Source organism: Suricata suricatta, chromosome 1 (genome assembly GCF_006229205.1).
Source record: "Suricata suricatta isolate VVHF042 chromosome 1, meerkat_22Aug2017_6uvM2_HiC, whole genome shotgun sequence".
Lineage (NCBI taxonomy): Eukaryota > Metazoa > Chordata > Mammalia > Carnivora > Herpestidae > Suricata > Suricata suricatta.
Genome location: NC_043700.1, coordinates 8,014,141 through 8,033,085, shown reverse-complemented (window position 1 = coordinate 8,033,085; position 18,945 = coordinate 8,014,141). Strand labels below are relative to the sequence as shown.

The window sequence follows — 18,945 nt, the reverse complement described above, 5'->3', positions numbered from 1 at the left end:
ATTTCAAACCTTCTCTAATCTTGGCAGGTGATTTCCACTACTCCTAGAAAAGATCAAGATTATCAGGCAGTAAGTCCCCCATTTTCCTTTAATCTCTTATTCTCAAAAATAGCCATCTTTTTATCCCAGAGGGAGAATTGCCCTTTTCCTCTCCATCTCCCACTGAGCACCAGTCATAATTCTGATGTTGAATGAGGTGTCTTTGATCCTTGAGATCTAAATAAGATTGGCTCATACTCCATATTGACATGCTGCTGAAGTCTAAAGTCCTTCAAAAAGTTTCTAGAAATTTACAAAGGTCTGGAATTCTCAAGGCTGCCTCAGTATCTGACCTCTTGCTGTATGTATTGCTCCTATTATGTACTACACCAAACCAGAAGTGACATCCAAACTTCAAAACAAAAAAAAGGAAAGAAAAGGAAAAAAAATGTTGCTGAGTATTGGAGGGCTCAGCAAAACGGCCAAGCAACATCATTCTGGCCAACAAGAATGAAGCCTTATTCCACTGACAGCAGCTGGGAACCCTTCTCTTTCCTGCTAGAAAGGGTAGGCGTTTTCCTGCTCTCAGACCCTTGACATTGCTTAAACATGCTACGTCTGGAGCCACAGTAGCTGTCTTGGGACCATAAGGTAACAAGGAACTTCTGACATTTCATAGCTACTGAACCAACACCAGAAGTTTTAACAGTTTTGTGCAAAAAAAAAAAAATCTCTTTTTTTTTTTAAGCCACACTTAGTTTTCTTTTATTCGATACTGTAAGCACCTAAAGATGACACAAAATTTTAGAATCACAGTTACCATAACCCTAAACCTATGAACTTCAGATCTCAAAGATGTATGATCTAAGCCTTTCATTACAAGAGCCGTCTGGTCATTAAGGCACCTGAACCACCAAGTCCCATCAGGGCTCTGAGATGCAATGAAAACTGGAGAGCTGGTGGGCAGGGTGGAAACCCCTTTGTCGGAGTGAAACCTCATGTGATATCATGTCCTCAACCCACTCGACTCCTTGAATTTCAAGACCTGCCTAATCTCCAAATCTGCCCTGATTCTTAGGAAACCCAACTATTAGTAACAGACGGAACTCGCTGCTCACCCACCTGAGCCGTGCCACAGCCCTGACTCCCCACTGTTGACGTTCACTCATGACCCACCCCGACACTATTTGAATTGCTACCGCCGACCGTGTAAACTCAGTGTAATGTCTGACAGATGAACTCTGAGAAATTATTTGTGTATACAGACCTGCAATTGAAAAGGCAGTAGGAAACAACACATTTTTTGTTCAGCCATAAATGAATCTTACACCTCCATTAAAAGTGATGTTGTATGAGCAGTCAGGCATTTTCGGGGATGCTCAAAATACTACCTTTGTTAACATGAGGAGTGATGATATGGGTGCTCATTTTATGGAAAATTCTTTAAGCTGCATATTTACGTTTTATGTGCTCTTCTAGATTTATATTGTATTTCACAATATAAGGGGTTTAAAACAGAATAAAGAATACTAGTGAAAAGCAAAGAGGTTAAAGATTAAAAAAAAAACAATAGGTTACACAACACTGTGCACAATGCTAAGATTTTTCTCCAAATAAATATATCCAAAATGTAAAGAGGTATGTGATCTTCTATAAGGATGAGTGTACACAGAGACTGTTGAAGAAGAAGCACATTTATGAAAAATGAAAATAAGTACTAAGTTATATGTAAAATAATCTTTATATGAACCACTCGGAAATAACAGACTAATTGAATAGTTATACACAAGGCACATTTGTTCACCGTTACAGTATTTTTTCCTTTAGGTTATGATCAATGTAAGATTTCTTTTAAATAGTGATAGGACTCCCTAACAAGGCTTACTGTCCTAAAGTAAGTCATTGTTAGTTTAGAATTTTGCTTTAACTGCTAAATTTCTTCATTAAAATAATCTGTGACACTAGGTAACAATGTTAGTGATTTTTAAAACGGTAGGAAGACATCATGAAGCGTGTTCTGTTGCCCAAGGCCTTTACTATTACAATGGATCACATTCGTGAAGGCATCATAACGTTACGCTCTGTAACATGAGGTACTATAGCCTTGTTATGATACCTTTATTGTAGTGCTGGGCTGGCCGGTATCAATAGTACAAACCGAAAATATACTGTATACACCTTATTTTGAGAAGTCACTTAATAGGCCAATATTCCACTATACAGTCTTATAAGTCACCAAGATGACTTTCAAATGTTAAAAAGTCAAAAACAAGTTTGTGACTTGAATCTGTCATTGATGTGCCAAATGGTTTCAGGGTCATTAATCAGGAAAAAATAAAAAGTATTGCAGAAAGGAAGAATACTTTTCTTCTCTCCTTCAGAGAATAGCGCTTACTTCTGTATGAAGAGACACACTCTAATTTCATCCAGAATGTACGATCAGGGAGTAACGTCAAGTGCTCCAGATTAATGTAAAAATGGATTTAAATTAGAAACAGAACCACAACCCTCTAAGATTTGCAGCAATCATTACTTAGAGTTTGCGAAACTGACGAGGGCAAATGCCAATCAAACAAATAACTTGTATTTAGATAACCCAGGTTCAGTGGGGAGTTTCTGAAGAAGAAATTATTATTTCAATGCCAAGTCACGCTTACAGCTTTGAACAAGTAGCAAAACATGGGCATGTTTCTCAAATGGATTTCACAGCATCCGTGCAAAAGCCGGAGGGAATGGCTTAGTTTTTTAAGCCTCAGATTTGAAATACGGAGACTCCCCGCAACTACAGCGTTAAATCCTCTGTGGAACCACAGCTTCAAATGCTATCAGGAGAGACTCAACTTTTCATCCCTCTGAGGCTGATAAATTGAAAGCCCTGAAGTTTAGAGGAAATGGAGGGGAGTCTGCGGCCTGCTGCTCACCCCCATCACCCCACACAGGAGAACTCGATTTGTAATATCACTTAAGGATCCATGTGAGGTTGTCTCCTTGGGACGACTTGAGGATGGTGTTTTAAGACTTTCAGAAATCTCACAACCCTGCAATGGACCACGTTTATTAACATGTAAACTAAAGTTTAGACAGCTCAAAGGAGATGGACAACTTCATTTTTAATTCCCACTCACGTAAGACAGTTGAGGAAATTCTAAGTGCTTACTTTAAAATGCATTATAGGTACCTGGCCTACTCTTGGTAATTCCTGTAGAAATTTCTGAAATCTCAAATTGATTTCTTTTTGCGGCTTTCTACATTTCTGGACTGCCCCCGCCCTGACATCATTTGATGGATGATGGGGAAATGCCAGTGAAACAAAAGGATTTTATTCCATCTCCACAGCACTCTACCATCCTCCCACACCCTCTGCCTCACTCGCAAACTCTGTAAGACAAAGAACACTCCTAGGTGCTCTGTGTTTCAGATAAAGAAACAAGCGTGCCTCAGGACAGTGAGATGGGTATGTTGTCCTATGTTTTAAAATCCATATCTTGAGAATCTCCCTAAGATTCTAATCTATCCCATTGAGAGTTTTAAGTAAGTGCTAATTAGGAACATAAACATCTCACCAAAGAAAATTATGTAATGCAGCCTACATTTTAATGAAAATAATCTATAAGTGACTTTTTTTTTATCAGTCATGTTACAGGATCTCTGCTGTTGTGCATAATAAATGATTTAAGAGAATGAAAAATTGGAGAGGATGCTGGGAAAGTCCTGGGCCATTTGGTTTTTTTTCAAGGTCCACTACCTACTTGATCAGCAGATGTCTCTCTTCATTTAGATTTTTCTCTAAATAAAGTGTAAGTATCTAGTTATACGAAGACCTAAGAGTAACATGAGGGACCTTCCAGGACGAAAACTCAAACTATCCTCCAAATGTTAGTCAAAGAAAAATTAATCCAGAAGGAACGCAAATACCCACAGTATGTTACCATCTTTAAGACAGAGCTGCAGACAGGAGATTAAGTTTAGGTTAACTGGATGATGGACCTAACAGGTATTTTAATAGATATGAAGAAGCCACCAAGTAAGTCTGATTCCTTTGAGGTGGCATATTAACTATTTTAAATACAAATAGCCTTGGGGAAACTGTCCTATTGAAACCTTTTCTCAGACATTCCCACTAGAGTATAATTTAGCTGTGTTGCATTTCTCTGATAGGAATTGTGATTCCAAGGGGCGAGAGAGGAATATTGGAAGAAAGGGTGGACTTAGCGGAGATAATAAAGTTCAGGCTCTTTCAGCTAGAAGAAACATAAATGCTTTCAGAACAAGGGAAGGACGACAGGAAGCACTGGACACTGAGGCCAAATTCTCATGTGTTATATAACACAATTTTTGGCTGAAATCATGTCCTGGCTCCTGATATATGAAAAATATGAAGGCTCAGTTCAGGTGCTGATGAGAATTAATTCAATGCACAAAATATGTTTTCCTTGCTTTCTTATCCTCTCTGATCCCCTCTTTTAAATTTCACATGTCATTAGATTACACCAGCACAGATGACTTATTCCTCCTCCAAAATCCCATAAAAGAAAGGGCACCTGGGTGGCTCAGTTGGTTAAGCATCTGATTTCAGCTCAGGTCATGATCTCAAGGTTTGTGGGTTCGTGCCCCACATCAGGCTCTGTGCTGACAGTTCAGAGCCTGGAGCCTCCTTCGGATTCTGAGTCTCCCTCTCTCTCTGACCCTCCCCTGCCCGTGTTTTGCCTCTCTCTCCCTCTCCCACCCAACAATAAAGAAATTAAAGCAAAAACCGTGCAAAATCCCACAGCAGAAAGATACACTTCTCTTCAACTGCACCTACCTTTAAAAAACAGCACTTCCTGCCTTGCACTAATTCTTCCAGGCTATTTTGTGCTGTTTAAATTGTGTATTTGATTTCATAGCAATGAAGATTTGGAAACCTCACAAGTCCCACTAAGTTATATTTTAAAAGTCTGGATACATTTATAAAAACGCATGCCCAAAGTTTTTGATCATGTGGCTTCCTGTCACAACAGAATCAGGAATTCCAGACCCCAAAGGGATTAATTACTGGTTCACGCCAGCCCCTGAGCCCGGACAACCACACTGTCAAAACTGAGCAATTTCTACCACACATGCTGCTAAAAACAAGGCAATGGGTCTAAAAATGGAGTTGCTTATGCTAAGGCCTATGTGCCCCCAAACAAGATTTAACTATAGTGTTGGCTCTCCCAGAAACGGAACCTTAAACCAGTCCATCAAGAATCTCCTGATGAGCGCTAGTCGGGTGATCTGCCTGGTGGAACCCTGCCAACCCCCAGGGAGAAAGTAACCTTGTCCTAATTAACCCACTTCCTGGATTCCTGGAACTTCCACGTTCCCATCCCGCGCTCCCTGTCTATACAAGTCCTACACGGTACAGCTCCCTGGAGCCCCCTGGTGTCTGCTCGATTGGATGCTGCCCCATTTGATTTCCATTTTCCTCAAATGAACTCAGGTTTGTCAGCATACCTCAGTTTCTCTCCTAACAGTTCTGGAGCCTCAGAAGCAACCAGCAACCAGGTGAAGGTGCGCTGAGCGCGGGGAGCTCGCTCCGGGCTGCTGGGGGGGGGGGGGGCCGGCCGCGTTGGCAGGAGCGGCGCCCAGACTTCGTCCGCCCGTTTCTTTCCCCGCTCCGGCCGGACTCGGAAGCTGCACTGGTTCTGGCTTAGAACCCGGGCCGGGTGCTGCTGAGACACCGGACCGGGCCGGACTCGGAAGCCGGGCCGGGTGCCCCTTCGAAACCGGGCCGGGTCGGACTCGGAAACCGGGCCGGGTGCCCCTTCGAAACCGGGCCGGGTCGGACTCGGAAATCGAGCTGGGTCCTAAACTGGCAGGAGTGGACTGAGTCTGGCATGAGCTGGACCAGGTCCAGGGAGAGACGTTGGGTGAATAAAATTTTGTTTTAAGTCTCAACAAGTGGGTTAAACTGACCAAAAATAATCTTGAATCACAGTGGCCACAATGGAGAACTTTAAATGACTTGAGATGAACTTATCCTTTTAGGAGGTGCCCTAGTATAAAAGGGGTCTTGGTGAAGGACTATCGTAAGGGGGGAAGGAAAAATTCTTCTTCCTCCTCTACAGCTTTTGGGGACCAGGAGGAGACTTGCTAGGACACCCTCTGCAGCCTACAGACAGGATCCTGGGGACACTGGCAGAAGCAGGCAAGTGGCGAGACTTTTCACCAGTATCAGCTCTCCCAGATCTCCATCTGTGGTGTCTGGCTGAGAGAGGAAGGTCAAAGTCCACTTTGTCCCTTCCTTTCCCAATTCAGATGGGCAGGCAAAAAACATTCGAAGAATTAGATCTTTGACTTGACACATGAATTTGCTTTTAGATGCCCTCTGGCTGTCCATCCTTTCTCTCCCAGGGACAGCTGTTGCCTTCTTCTTTGTCTCATTCTGTGTCTGGAGAACTTGGCTTGGCACCTGTCAGGATTGGGCTTCCAGCCATGCAGAAGTGCGTGCTGCACTGCATTTGTGCTTGCGGTGCTCCTGATTGCTGCCAGCTCTCAGGAAAACTCTTTCTTTCTTTTGGTTATCTTTGAGAGTGGCTCTGACCTTGGAAAGGTAGGAACCTTTGCACCATCTCTGAGGATGCCCCTTATATGCAAGTGTTGTTCAATATGGTCAGGGAGCATTTACTATTTGTCTTACCTGAAGCCTAATAAGATATTCTAAAGGATTCTTCTTAATGTCAGAAGGGGCTAAACTGGGAATTGATAGACCTTGATAAGAACATTTTTAGGTGAGGCACTTGGGTGTGTAAGTAGGTTAAGCTCTAACTCTTGCTCTCAGCTTAGGTCACCATCTCCCACATTCGTGGGCTTGCACCCTGCTTCTGGCTCTGGGCTGACAGTACAGACCCTGCTTGGGGTTCTCTCTCCCTCTCTCCCAGCCCTTCCCCCGTTCAGGCTTGCATGTGCATGCAAGTTCTCTCGCTCTCAAAATAAATAAATAAACTTAGGAAGAAAAAAAAAAACCTCTTAAGGCCTCATCCCCTAAGCTAAAATGAAGCTATATACCCAAAGGGAAAGAAAAACCATTCTGAAGCCTCTGTAGAAGGATTTAATAAAATATTGCAGTGACACACACCTCCAAAACTAGATAGAACACAGGAATGTTTTGATTTCCACCTCAGCCGAAAATATTCTCCCTGATATAAACATGGTAATGGATTTGAATGGGCAGGTCACGGGCAGGTCACGGGGCACCTGGGTGGCTCAGTCTGCTAAGCCTCCGTCTTCGGAGGCTCAGGTCATGATCTCATGGTTAGTGGGTTTGAGCCCTGCATCAGGCTCTGTGCTGACAGCTCAGAGCCTGTACCCTGTTTCAGATTCTGTGTCTCCCTCTCTCTCAGAAATTAAAAACAAAACACGTGAATGGGCAGGTCAGCCAAGTAACATCATTCAGGATGCAACCCAAGTCTTTGAGGAATTAAATACACCTGCACCTGTCTCACAAATCAAGTCATGATAAGAAAAGCACCTCTAGAAACAATTCAAAGGCCACCTATCCCTTTTGTCAATCCCCCAAACCTCTCCTGTTAGTTAAAAAAGATGCAAGTAAAAGTTTACAAATGAACTTTTCAACAATATGTTTTATAGTATGTCTACTTAAAAATAGTTTTCAAAATCTTTAGTATTTTCAGTTTTTCTTTTAACAATGTGAAGTCCCCCTCCTGCCTTTAATCAAACATGTAATTAGCACTTAAAGGTGTCAGGCACAAGGTGGAAGGCACTGGAAAGGGAGCCCTTCCTGCCCTGGAGCCTGGGGAGAGTGCACTTCAGTGAGCCCCGCACAGTCCCTTGGGATTCATCATGAGCGCACATCCTGCAAAGAGCTGCGATTCTCAGCAAGCGTGCTTCACCCCTACTCCATAACCTCCGCAGATCTTGGAGGCCAGGGATCCAGGAGTACATTTTAAATTTGGAAATTTGTCGACCTCAGCTTTTAATTTTAAAGAATAAGGTTAAAGCAAAGGAAAATGTTCCGAGGGCCATGCAACCGGGGCTGCATAATTTCCTACTGATTTTTCAATACAGGGCTCAGTCGGCCTTTACCAACGGGGAAAGCAATAATTCGGTTAACTCTTGAAGAAAAAAATAAATCTCCGTAAGAACCGAAGAGCCCCCTAGCCCTGAGCCACAGCGCCCCCATGCCAGAACCCCGGCGGCTGGTCCCGCGGCTTCCAGGGCCTCCGTGACTACCGCGTGCTCGGCGGCCCCGCGGCGGCCAGGTCTCGCGAGACTAGAGGGAGCCCTGCGCGCGCCCCCGAGAGAGCTGCAGACGCGGCGGCGGGAGGCGGGGCGTCACGGGTTCCGCCTGCGCGGCCGCGCAAGCTCCGCGGCCTCCCGGGCCTGTTTCCGCGGGGCGCGCTGCCATGGCGCGGAAGTGGGGCCTCCTTTTGCTGCTCGTGCCGCTGGTCGTCGGCCCAGGCCTAGTGCGCAGCTCCAGCCCTCTGCCCCTGGTCCTCAACACTTGGCCTTTTAGGAATGCAACTGAAGCAGGTGCGGCGGCCGGGGGCGGAGGCTGACCCCTGTGCGGGACGGGAGCGTCCCCCCCCACCGTCCCCCCCCACCTTCCTGCACTTCCTGCACCGCTGCTTCTCTGGCACTGGGCCCTTCCAGAGCCCTTCCTGCCGCTGCTGCTTTTTAGCCCCTCACTTCACATTCTCATCCCGCTGCTGGATGACCCTCAGTAGTTAGGGCCTTCCTTTTGGGACTCCACGGGGCGCCTACTCGGTCTTGCCTGACGTCCATTCTGCTGACCCGGGGAGGGGTGGGGGGGCTGTGTCTTGTCTAACGCTCCACCTCTCCTTTCTAGCCCCTCAGATCTCCCCAGTACCCTGAGCTCAACTGCAGCTTTGCAGAGGGCTGTTAATTTCCCATACAGACCCTTTTTACATTCACTTTTTGTTGGCTGACATGAATGTCAGGCTGACATTCTGCTTTGCCACCTTCAGTACAGAGGGTCAGTCTTGGTTGGCCATTAAAATTGTCTGTGGGACTTCCCGTGCCTGGGCTTTTGATTTAACTCCTGGAAACAAGACCATCTGTTTTGTTTGCTTTAAAGCTTTCTAAGTGATTTTGATTTGCAGCTAAGTTTTCAAACCACTAAGCCATCACCTCTTTTGGGAAGCCTTCCTTGATTTACTGCCCTTATTAATGCCCAGTTTGAGTGAGGTGCCAATCGACTGTGCTTTCATTCAATCCTATACATACCATGATCTTGTCATTTATTCATTGGATTGTGTTTGTTTGCCTCATTCATTCCAAGACCTACTACCCCAAGAGTAACTTCAGACTCCTTTTTCCCCCATCTGAGGCTGCTGGTACAACTCACTGGGGCAGAACTGGCTCCAGAACTTGGTGGAGCCAGGTTTGGGTGGCAGGCAGTGCATCTGATTGAGAAGACATGGAAAGACGCCGTGAGAACGAAATTCCCAGTGTGAGGCCACGATGAGACAGAGAACAGTGCAGTTGGTGGGGGGAGGGGGGGGACACTTCCTGAAATGCCCTTTCAATCCTGTAGGCCCAGTGGTAATACTTAAAATGACCAATGTAGCTCCTTCCCTTCAAATAATTGTTTTTATTAGTAAAGACACTGATCACGGAAGATCTCTCCCCCATCTTTCTTAATGTATGGGGTTCCACAGAAAAGAGCAGTGCCAAAATGGCTTTTGAATCCTGTTCCCGGTGTGTGACCTTGAATAAGTTCCTTAACCAGTCTGGGTCTGTTTCCTCCTACTTAATATGAGGATACTAATGGTACAGTACTTACCTGAAAAGCGACTGTGCAGATTAAATGGATTAAGCCATGTGAAGCCCACGTTATCGTTATTTGCTGTTCTGCAGTGGGGATTGAGACTTGCTGTGATTGATGTTACCTCAGTAAAAGTCCGGGTTGTGTTTATTTTTAATCATCTAATGATACAGAAGAAATTTATAAGCCTATGCTTTAATGAACTTTCAATTTAACTGCCTTTTAGTGGCTTCAATTATAAAATTGAAGGAGAGAAGACATTTCTTATACAGCTTAGAAATATTCATGGGTAAAAAAAAAATCCCTCACTTTACATCAATAGTGTTTAAATTCTTCACAGTAAATAGTTGCATTGTATGATTTTGTCTATATCACTCCTTTTTAGCACTTAGTAAATTAAAATTCTGTTTAAAGGCAAACATGAAACTTTTTTTTAGGTGAGCGCTCATAACATTTCTGGTTTGTTGCATTTGGCATTGAACAAAAATCAGTATATAAACCAGCACTCCTGGGATTTGATCAACAGCGTGGAGGACGCTAGCATCTGGAGGCTCTCCCCTGGACGCAGTTGAGCAGGGCTGCGCCACGTGCGAGAGGGAACAGTGTGACGGTACCGTGGGCTTCGGAGGGAGTCCTGATGAGCTCGGAGAGACCACACTGGACGCCATGATCATGGACGGGTAAGGAATCTTCACTTCACCCCACGTCGAGGTACACTGATCAGCCTTCTACTGAGAGCAGTGCCGGAGTCCAGCTCCAGCAGGTCCAGGGCTCCCTGAAGGATGGACGGTGTCGGCGAAAGAGAGTGAGCGATTGAGTGGGGATTGAGTGGGTGTAGACGCCAGTCACGTTCTGATGGTGGGAGGCCTTGCAAACCTGCCTTACTTCGGAAATGGCTCCCAGCAGAGCAGGATGGACAAATATGTAAGTTCCATGAGGTCAGAACTCCTAGCCTATGGTACCTGGCCTTTCCAAACACAAGTTAAGAGAAAATCATCAGAATAATGGAAATATCACATGGATGCAGAAGGTAGTCTCCTTAGAACAGAGAATCCCACACTACGAAAATAACGTCTCTGATGTGGTAAACAATCACCTATGACCGCTGCGGTTTGCATGACCTGGAGACTTACAACTCTTTTGAGAAGCCACGTTTAAAAGTCAGACGCGGGGGCACCTGAGCGGCTCAGTTGGTTTAGGGGTCTGACTTCCACTCAGGTCACGATCTCCTGGTTTGTGAGTTCAGTCGCCTCATCAGGCTTGTGGCTGTCAGTGCAGAGCCCGCTTTGTATCCTCTGTCCCCCTTGTGTCCTCTCAAATAAATATATATAGATATAGATATATATATATCTATATCAGTATCTATCTATCTATCTATCTTTCTATCTATCTATCTATCTATCGCCAGGAGGACTTTGGAACTGTGGTGCTGTTGGCCTGTGGGGTAGATTGCTTTGCTATTTGTTCCTTAGTTTACCTGATCGTGGGAATTTGTATGAACTTCATGGATGTGGTATCATGTTTAGGTTGACCGTGGAGTTTATCCTACAAAGCTATTGCTTGGAGTAAATCAATATTGTTCTTGTCTGCAAACCTGAGAAAGCACCTTAATAAATCTTCCTGGGCTTCTTTCCCGCAGCACTACAATGAACGTAGGAGCTGTGGGAGATCTCCGACGAATTAAAAACGCTATCGGTGTGGCACGGAAAGTTCTGGAACATACAGCACACACGCTTTTAGTGGGAGAGTCAGGTATATTTTACCTACACTGGAGCTTTATCCAGGCCTGTGTCTATATTCTTCATTGTAAAAATACAGAATAGTAGGTAAAAGCCAACTGAAGGTCAAATTCCAGCTGTTTTACTTAATATCTATTTACCCTCAGGTAAGTTACTTCTAAATTCACACTTTCTTCATCTATAAAATAGGATTGTAAAAAATTAGTTATGATCTATGGAGAGATCATTGCTGGACGGAACTATGGAGTCAACATCATTTCTTCTCCTGAACGAGTTGCACAGTGCATTCTTCACATCAGAAGCTGGGCACCGGCATATTTTGGCTGTGGTTGTGTCCCTTGCTTGAACGTCTTCCAAGTTATATGCCAAAAAGCATACAGTGATCTGTAATCAAAAATACTTTATTTAAAAAAAATTTTTTTAATTTATTTTTATTTATTTTGATGAGATACAGAGACCAAGTGGGGGAGGGGCAGAGAGACAGAGACACAGAATTTGAAGCAGGCTCCAGGCTCTTTGCTGTCAGCACACAGCCTGATGTGGGGATCGAACCCACGAAATGTGAGATCATGACCTGAGCCCAAGTCAGACACTTAACCGACAGAGCCACCCAGGCGCCCCCAAAATATTTTTTAATGTTGTATTAGCTAATAACTCTAGTAGGCATCCTTCAATTTTGCCAAAGCCAGAATTAAAAACTGCATGACAAACAAAATGATCTGCTACTCATGCACGGAATCCAGTTGGCCCTTTGTGTGGGGCCTCAACACGGCATGGCGCCCTGGTTAGAAGGGTAAGATTCTTTGCCACTGAGCGGGGTGCTTTTCCTTCTGTGATGTACAGGAGGGGGATCCTGAAGAGCTGGAAAGGAGAACTGTACACACCCCAAGGGTCTCAAGATCAGATGTAGAAAGGATGTGTGGCAGTTGAACCTGCCTTAACCCTGTTCCCGTCTGAATATTCCTGAGTGTCTTTGTGTACCCCAGGGTGGCACCCCCACCTAAGAGACCACTAACCGAGAATACTTCCTGTACTTCTGTTTTGTTTAGAAAACAGTGCTTAAGTAATTTACATTTTCCTTCTCTTCCTCATCTCCAGCCACCAAGTTTGCTGAAAGTATGGGGTTTATCAGTGAGGATTTATCTACCAAGACTTCCCAAGCCCTTCATTCGGATTGGCTTGCTCGGAATTGCCAGCCAAATTACTGGAGGGTATGTAGACGTGATTCTTACAGGTAAATCACTAGCGAAGACTCAGTCTCAGCCCGTCTGCTCTCTGCTGCCTGAGGTGCCGTTGTCCCCCTGCCCCCACTTGAGAAACAAGGTCTGAAGGGGACTCTCTGGCATGGATGTTCATGAACGTTCCATAGCTGCTTCTCATGCACGTCCCTGGTGGCAAACTCCTGGCTCTGCTTGTATTTCCTTGTGACAAGAGGTTCCAAGTCTAAAAAAACAAAAATCCGGGTTTGGAAGTCATTCGTCTAGACTATATCTTACCTTTTGGCTATGTGCAGTACACCCACTATCTTGCCCTTCTTTGTATCGATACGATTTGGTGTCTAGCATGCTAATTCTGGGTAATTTGTCCTTACATCACTGGGGCTTTTAGCATAAATCAGGTTCCCTTCGCCATCCAGAACCCTCTGTGGACTGCCATGGTCTCCTGTTTCTTCCCCCAAATCCTAATTACCTCTGAATAACAAAGGAGTTTCTGTGCTTAGCATCTGAATGCAGCAGAGGGGAGGCACCGAGCGAGCTAATGAGTGAGACAGGAGTAGGAGGTTTCTTGATTAAATACTAGTCCACATATACAACCTAAATTTACAAATTTGAATTATTTTCTTGTGTCTTTATGATCCATAGAGGGATCCACAAGTACAACTTAGAATATGTTCACCTGAACCTAGCTTTGAAATCAAGAAGGGCTTTTTTTTTAAATTTAAAGTTTATTTATTAATATTTGAGAGAGAGAGAGAGAGAGAGAGAGAATCCCAAGCAGGCTCCGCACTGTCAGCATGGAGCCTGATGTGGGGCTTGATCTCATGACCATGAGATCATGACCTGAGCCGAAATCAAGAGTCAGATGCTTAACTGCCTGAGCTGCCAGGCGCCCCAGAAATAAAGAAGGTTTTTAAAATAGATTTTCTTTTAAATCTCTGAATTCTTCATTGGCCAGGGAACAAATTCTGAAATTTAAAGGTCAGGCAACAAATTCTGAAATTTAAAGGTCGGGCTGTGTACCTGATTCCTTTGAGGATTAAGATCTAATACAGAAATCTTCATTTATATTTGCCATTGTGCAGAGAACTTTAGTCACATAAAGAGAAAGATGAGAGACCATTTCTAGACATAGATGTCTTTTGTTCTGCATTATGTAATTCTGAAACTAAACTCAGTATTAAATAAAATTACATCCATCTGTTCATATAAGACTTAGCTAATCTTTGGTTTTTAATTCATAGCTTTCCATTACCAGACATCCTCTTGGTTTCTTGCTAAAGTTTAGTCATTGTACAGAACTGTTTGCCAACTTCTGAAATGAACCTTTCTAAAAAATAAAACTTAAATCTTGTTTGCAGAATGTTGTGCCAGATGCTTCAAAATACTGTGGACCTTACAAACCACCCAGTATCTTAAAGCAAGGTGGTCCTACCTATAAAGAAACAGGAGATCATTATGGTCATGATACAATTGGTAATTTGCCTTTTATCTAATTTTTATGGTTAAAGTTCAGCCATTTTTAAAAATTTTACTTTAGAGAGAGAGAGAGACCATGTGAGTGGGAGAGGGGGCCGAGGGATAGAGACAAAGAATTTTAAGCAGGCCCCACACTCAGCTCGGAGCTGGTCTTACTCATGGCCCTGGGATCAGGACCTGAGCTGACATCAAGAGTCCAAGGCCTAACCACCTGAGCCACCAGGCGCCCCAAGGTTCGGCCATTTTTAATTGCCTTCCCATAGTTCCTAACTTCTCTATCCCTTTTTTTTACATGCCAGAAGGTGATTTTAACTGGTTAACTGCTAAGTAAGACCATACATATGCACACACACACAAACATTCTTTTAATTGCATCTATATACGTTTTGGTAAATTACAAGACCCCTAAAGTCTAGTGATTATTTACTTGTAGATTTTTAAATCTTTATTTGATATTTAGGTTTTTGGCTTTTTTTTTTTTAGTTTTTATTTATTCCTTCATTTAAGTAATTTCTTGACCCAACATGGGGCTTGAATTTAGGACCTTTGACTCAAGAGTCACCTGTTCTTCTAACAGACCCAGTCAGGTGCCCCTGTTTCATGTGTAGTTAGTTAATACTTTTATATTGTTTGCTATATTTGAGCTATAATGTTTAAAATTTCCCTTATTCTATATCAGTGATTTTTTGTAGGGGGGGGGGTTGGAAATTACCTTGAAAGGTAACTGAGTAATTTGAAGTAAAGATACGGAAAGCCTACCAAATGATGCTAGGACACTAGGTTCTGAAACAGCACTCGTGACACCACTGGTGTAGGTTTCAGTGCTCCCAAGCTCCCTATTTTCTTCTACCTGAAGTTAATGAATGAGGATATTTATATTACAAACAGCTCAATTGTTTCTTTGTATTTGAGGGAAACCTCAGAGTTGATACCTACAGTGATGTTTTTTTTTTAACCTCTAGGCATGGTTGTCATCCATGAGACGGGGCGTACTGCTGCTGGTACTTCTACAAACGGTATAAAATTCAAAATACATGGGTTAGTGTTTCTAAAAGAACAGATCTCGCAAATGTGTATTGAGTGTGAACCAATATGTGCAAGGTGCTACTGGGAGATGCAAAACATAAAGCACAAGCCTCCGCTCATAGCTGAGATAAGTCAATGTGAAAGACAATAAATCAGGACACGCTAAGTGCCACGGGAGTGGGTGTCCCAGCCATCAGGGTCGGCAGTGGCGGGAGTGGTGGTCTGAGTCAGCGGTGCAGTCAGCTGGGGAGGCCCACAGGGAGATGCTGGCTCGGGGCTGAGCCTGAGCCCCAGCAGGGGAGGGGCATTTGGAGTAGTGCTTGCTCAAGTCCAGGCCTCCCTCCCTCCCCACCCCGGGCTGGGAGAGAAATATCCTGTATGTCAGGTACCAGGAGGAGGACTGGAGCCGGACTTCACAGGGTCCTGGGTCCGTTTAAAGACTGCTGGATTTTAAATGAGCAGATAAACACTGAAGGTTTGTTAGAAGGAAAAACCTTGGTAAAATTTTGGCACATCGGATAGAAAGCAGTGGCAGATTATAGATGAGGAAAGCCAGTTTGAACCTATGCAGATAATCGGGAAATCTGATGATCAAGGACAGTCGTGACTGAACAGTCCCCGTAAATCTGTGCCATCTTGATATATAACCAGCTGGTGTCCAATGCTTCCATTAATTAGGGTTGGGGGAACCTTAGCTGAGAAACTGACAATCTCGTTCTGATGCAGAACTGACTTAAAACAATCCTGGGTGGTTAAGTAGAAATATTGTGGAAACCTCTCATAAAATTCTGTTTGCATTCACGCTTGGTCTCCTGTCCCCAATGATGCTGCTGTGCCCTCCAAAGCCGGGTAGGAGATTCACCAGTCCCGGGAGCTGGTGCCTATGCCGACGACACCGCGGGAGCTGCCGCGGCCACTGGGGACGGGGACATCCTGATGCGCTTCCTGCCAAGGTGACCCCTGGAGACCCTTAGAGGAGATGTGGTCTGTCGAGACAGAAAGTAACGTTTGTGCCACACAGTCTGATTCTGTGGTTGCCAGAGCCGCATAGAAATTCTGCATCCACACTGCCCACCTATCATGTTTAATGATGATAATTTAAGTAATCATTGTCCTCTGAAATAGAATATTTCTTGCTTTACTTCACAGATGAGAACACTTAGGATGCATTTAAGTAATTTATGGAAGGCCACTGAGTAAAGGAAGGATGATAATTGGCGATAAAAGTGGGCAAGTCAGTCACGGTGTGCAATTAACTACTGAAAGACGATCATTACAACTGGATGTTTTGCACATGCCCAGCGTTTCCCCCATTGACTGTAGCCCCCTTTCCCATTTCAGTAGAACTTCTCTTTTTTATGACCTCTGGCCATTGTTACTGAGTAGCAGTTATTCACCCAGAGCCAAAGATGATAGTCCTCATCTGAAATTAAGAGACAGATTAGTAGAAAAGGTAGACATTGGGTCAAGGCTTACTTCTTTCATGTTGGTGCTTTCACAGGAGTTAGTGACTTCTCTTCATGTGTTTTATCACACGTGATAGTTTTGAGGGTTTTGGGTTTGAGGTTCACACTCGTGGGCGTAGCCCGTTCTGTGATGCTTACGTTTCGCCTCTGTTTAAATCAGCTACCAAGCTGTAGAGTACATGAGAATGGGAGATGATCCAGCCACAGCCTGCCAGAAAGTGATTTCCAGGATTCAGAAGTATTTTCCAAACTTCTTCGGGGCTGTGATATGCGCCAACGTGACCGGAAGTTATGGTAGGTTTTATCGGGAATCGTATTGGGGCGAACTTGTAAATGTTGAAAACATACACTTAAAAATGCTGTAGTGTATTTTTGCTCCAACACCACAGAAACAGGGACTGTATTGGTTAGGCACTGGGTAAATATTACCTGTTAACTGTCCAGACGAACTGTCCCGGTCCCCAGAGTGCTGGAGAATACTTAAGCCCCCTCTCGGGCTGACCGCCCGTGCCTGTGGCCCTGTCTTTGGCTCTGAGTTCCCATCTTTGACTCTGGTCCTGCGTCAGGTTTAGCTTTAGCCCCAGCGCCTGCAGAGATGGGCTAACTCTAGTCAAATGATTTTATTAATTCAGGTCGATAGAGACAAATTATTTCCCTGCTTCTTTTCTATTCATTATATTAATGTCTCAGTCATTTAGACCTTCTTGGGGCTCCAAGGTACAAAATGTATTACTAATGAGTAAACCAAAGAAGTTGGCAGAATTATTTTTGCACAGCTTTTGAGGCCTGTCCTTTGCTTCATTTACTTTCTGGAAGAGCCTATCACAGTTTCAAAGTGTTTCAAGATCAACTGCTGCTGCCTCTCATTAGTGCATTTTCCGATGGGGAAGAGATGCAGCGTATTGATCAATATAACTTATTAGGTTAGACTGCTTATTATTGTTCTTTGATCTTTTCCTTCCCACAGTTCTGTATTTGAAAAACTTGTTTGAGGAATTCCTTATTCTTTTTTAAGTACTGAGATACCAAAGTCGATAGACGTTATGGGGGGTAGGGGGAGAAGGCTTCATGTTTAAAGTATGTTGGTTGGATTGATTCCATCTTAAGAAATAAACCTTAGAAGGCTCAGAGTTGGACTTAACAAGATGTAAAAATGACAAGGATATAATTGTAGATGAATTTAAAATGGATTCGTTCCTCACGTTATGGGCATTGGGAGGGTCCCCTGCAAGGTATTTGCAGGGGGGAGGGGGGAGGAAACCCCCTACTGTCCTAGGGATGTGGCAGGTAGAGCAGCAGGAACCCGCGTCAGTGAGGTGAACTGGGTTAGACACAGAGCGTGGTGACAGAGAGCTCCGTTCACTTTCTGTGGGAGCAGAAAAGTAGTAAAGAACAGGGACCACGGGAGGGGGGGATTAGGGATGGGTGACGGTCATGTCCCAGTAGCTAGGGAAACAGAATTCATAGCGCTGGCCTGCAAAGTATTTCTGCCAAGAAAAGGCTATGAAAACAGACTGAAGTAATAGTAGCAATGACAGCGTGCGTGCACAGAGCCAAAGACCAGCCTGTATTCTGAGGTTCAAAGACACGGCTGTCTCACGGCCTTCCCTTCCTCCCGCGGACCGCCGGCTGGCCAGTGTGCTAAGTGCGCTTCTGGGTGGCTCTGCTCACGTCGGGGTCGCGACAGCCCGTGGCGAGGCGAGGGAGCCACAGGGTGGATTGGCTACAAGGACGTGCGTTCTCGATTCACCCACACAGCTCTCTCTTTCCTCGGCCCAGGCACTGCTTGCGGTAAACTTCCAACATTTACTCAGTTTAGTTTCATGGTTTATAACGCTCTAAAAACTCAGCCAAGTGAAGAAACAGTAGACTGCATCTAATCCGTCTTGTCTGTCAGCATCTATATTTAAAGAAGAAAGAAGCAGAGGCTGGAAAGGTTACTCACCGTCCTCCTATCAGGTGCCTCATGTATCCTACCTTCTTGGTGTAAAAGAAGCACAAAAATAAATGCGTGCTGAATTAGCACTTGCGCTGTCTACATCAGAAATGTTTTCTGTGATCTCTTTTTATCTAAGCCTTGTATATCCCCTGAACATGAATATGTATGTGTGTATTTTCTGTATGTTTGAATTTTAAGTCATCTTTGGATTTCTTCTCAACGTTTCAAGACATTGCGACTTGGGGATTAATTTCCATAGTGACATATAAGGTCAAAAGGAATAATGTGTATTTGGATACTTATAACAATTACAGTATCCAAGTTTTTAGAC

At 44.2% G+C, this 18,945-nt stretch overlaps 1 protein-coding gene across 2 annotated transcripts; it reads left to right on the top strand.

The window, feature by feature from the left end:
* The first annotated feature begins 8,295 nt into the window (after window positions 1-8,295).
* Window positions 8,296-18,718, top strand: AGA (aspartylglucosaminidase). 2 transcript variants are annotated; one of them, XM_029934115.1, is made up of 9 exons: window positions 8,296-8,493; window positions 10,275-10,428; window positions 11,388-11,500; window positions 12,586-12,698; window positions 14,066-14,180; window positions 15,146-15,199; window positions 16,063-16,162; window positions 16,836-16,969; window positions 18,455-18,718. In XM_029934115.1, the coding sequence occupies exons 1-9, from the start codon at window positions 8,367-8,369 to the stop codon at window positions 18,553-18,555; spliced, it is 1,011 nt and encodes a 336-aa protein (XP_029789975.1). In that variant the 5' UTR covers window positions 8,296-8,366; the 3' UTR covers window positions 18,556-18,718. The 2 variants fall into 2 exon arrangements, with proteins under 2 accessions (XP_029789975.1, XP_029789966.1); XM_029934106.1 differs by having other exon boundaries at window positions 8,297-8,493; window positions 15,146-15,221; window positions 16,055-16,162.
* Window positions 18,719-18,945: the final 227 nt, after the last annotated feature.

Bases quoted from the DNA above. Each gene is read 5' to 3' on its own strand.
- AGA (XM_029934106.1), top strand. From the start codon at position 8,367: ATGGCGCGGAAGTGGGGCCTCCTTTTGCTGCTCGTGCCGCTGGTCGTC. The intron at 10,429-11,387 runs GTAAGGAATCTT...TCTTTCCCGCAG, and splicing joins GACGCCATGATCATGGACGG to CACTACAATGAACGTAGGAG. The intron at 16,163-16,835 runs GTGACCCCTGGA...TGTTTAAATCAG, and splicing joins CTGATGCGCTTCCTGCCAAG to CTACCAAGCTGTAGAGTACA.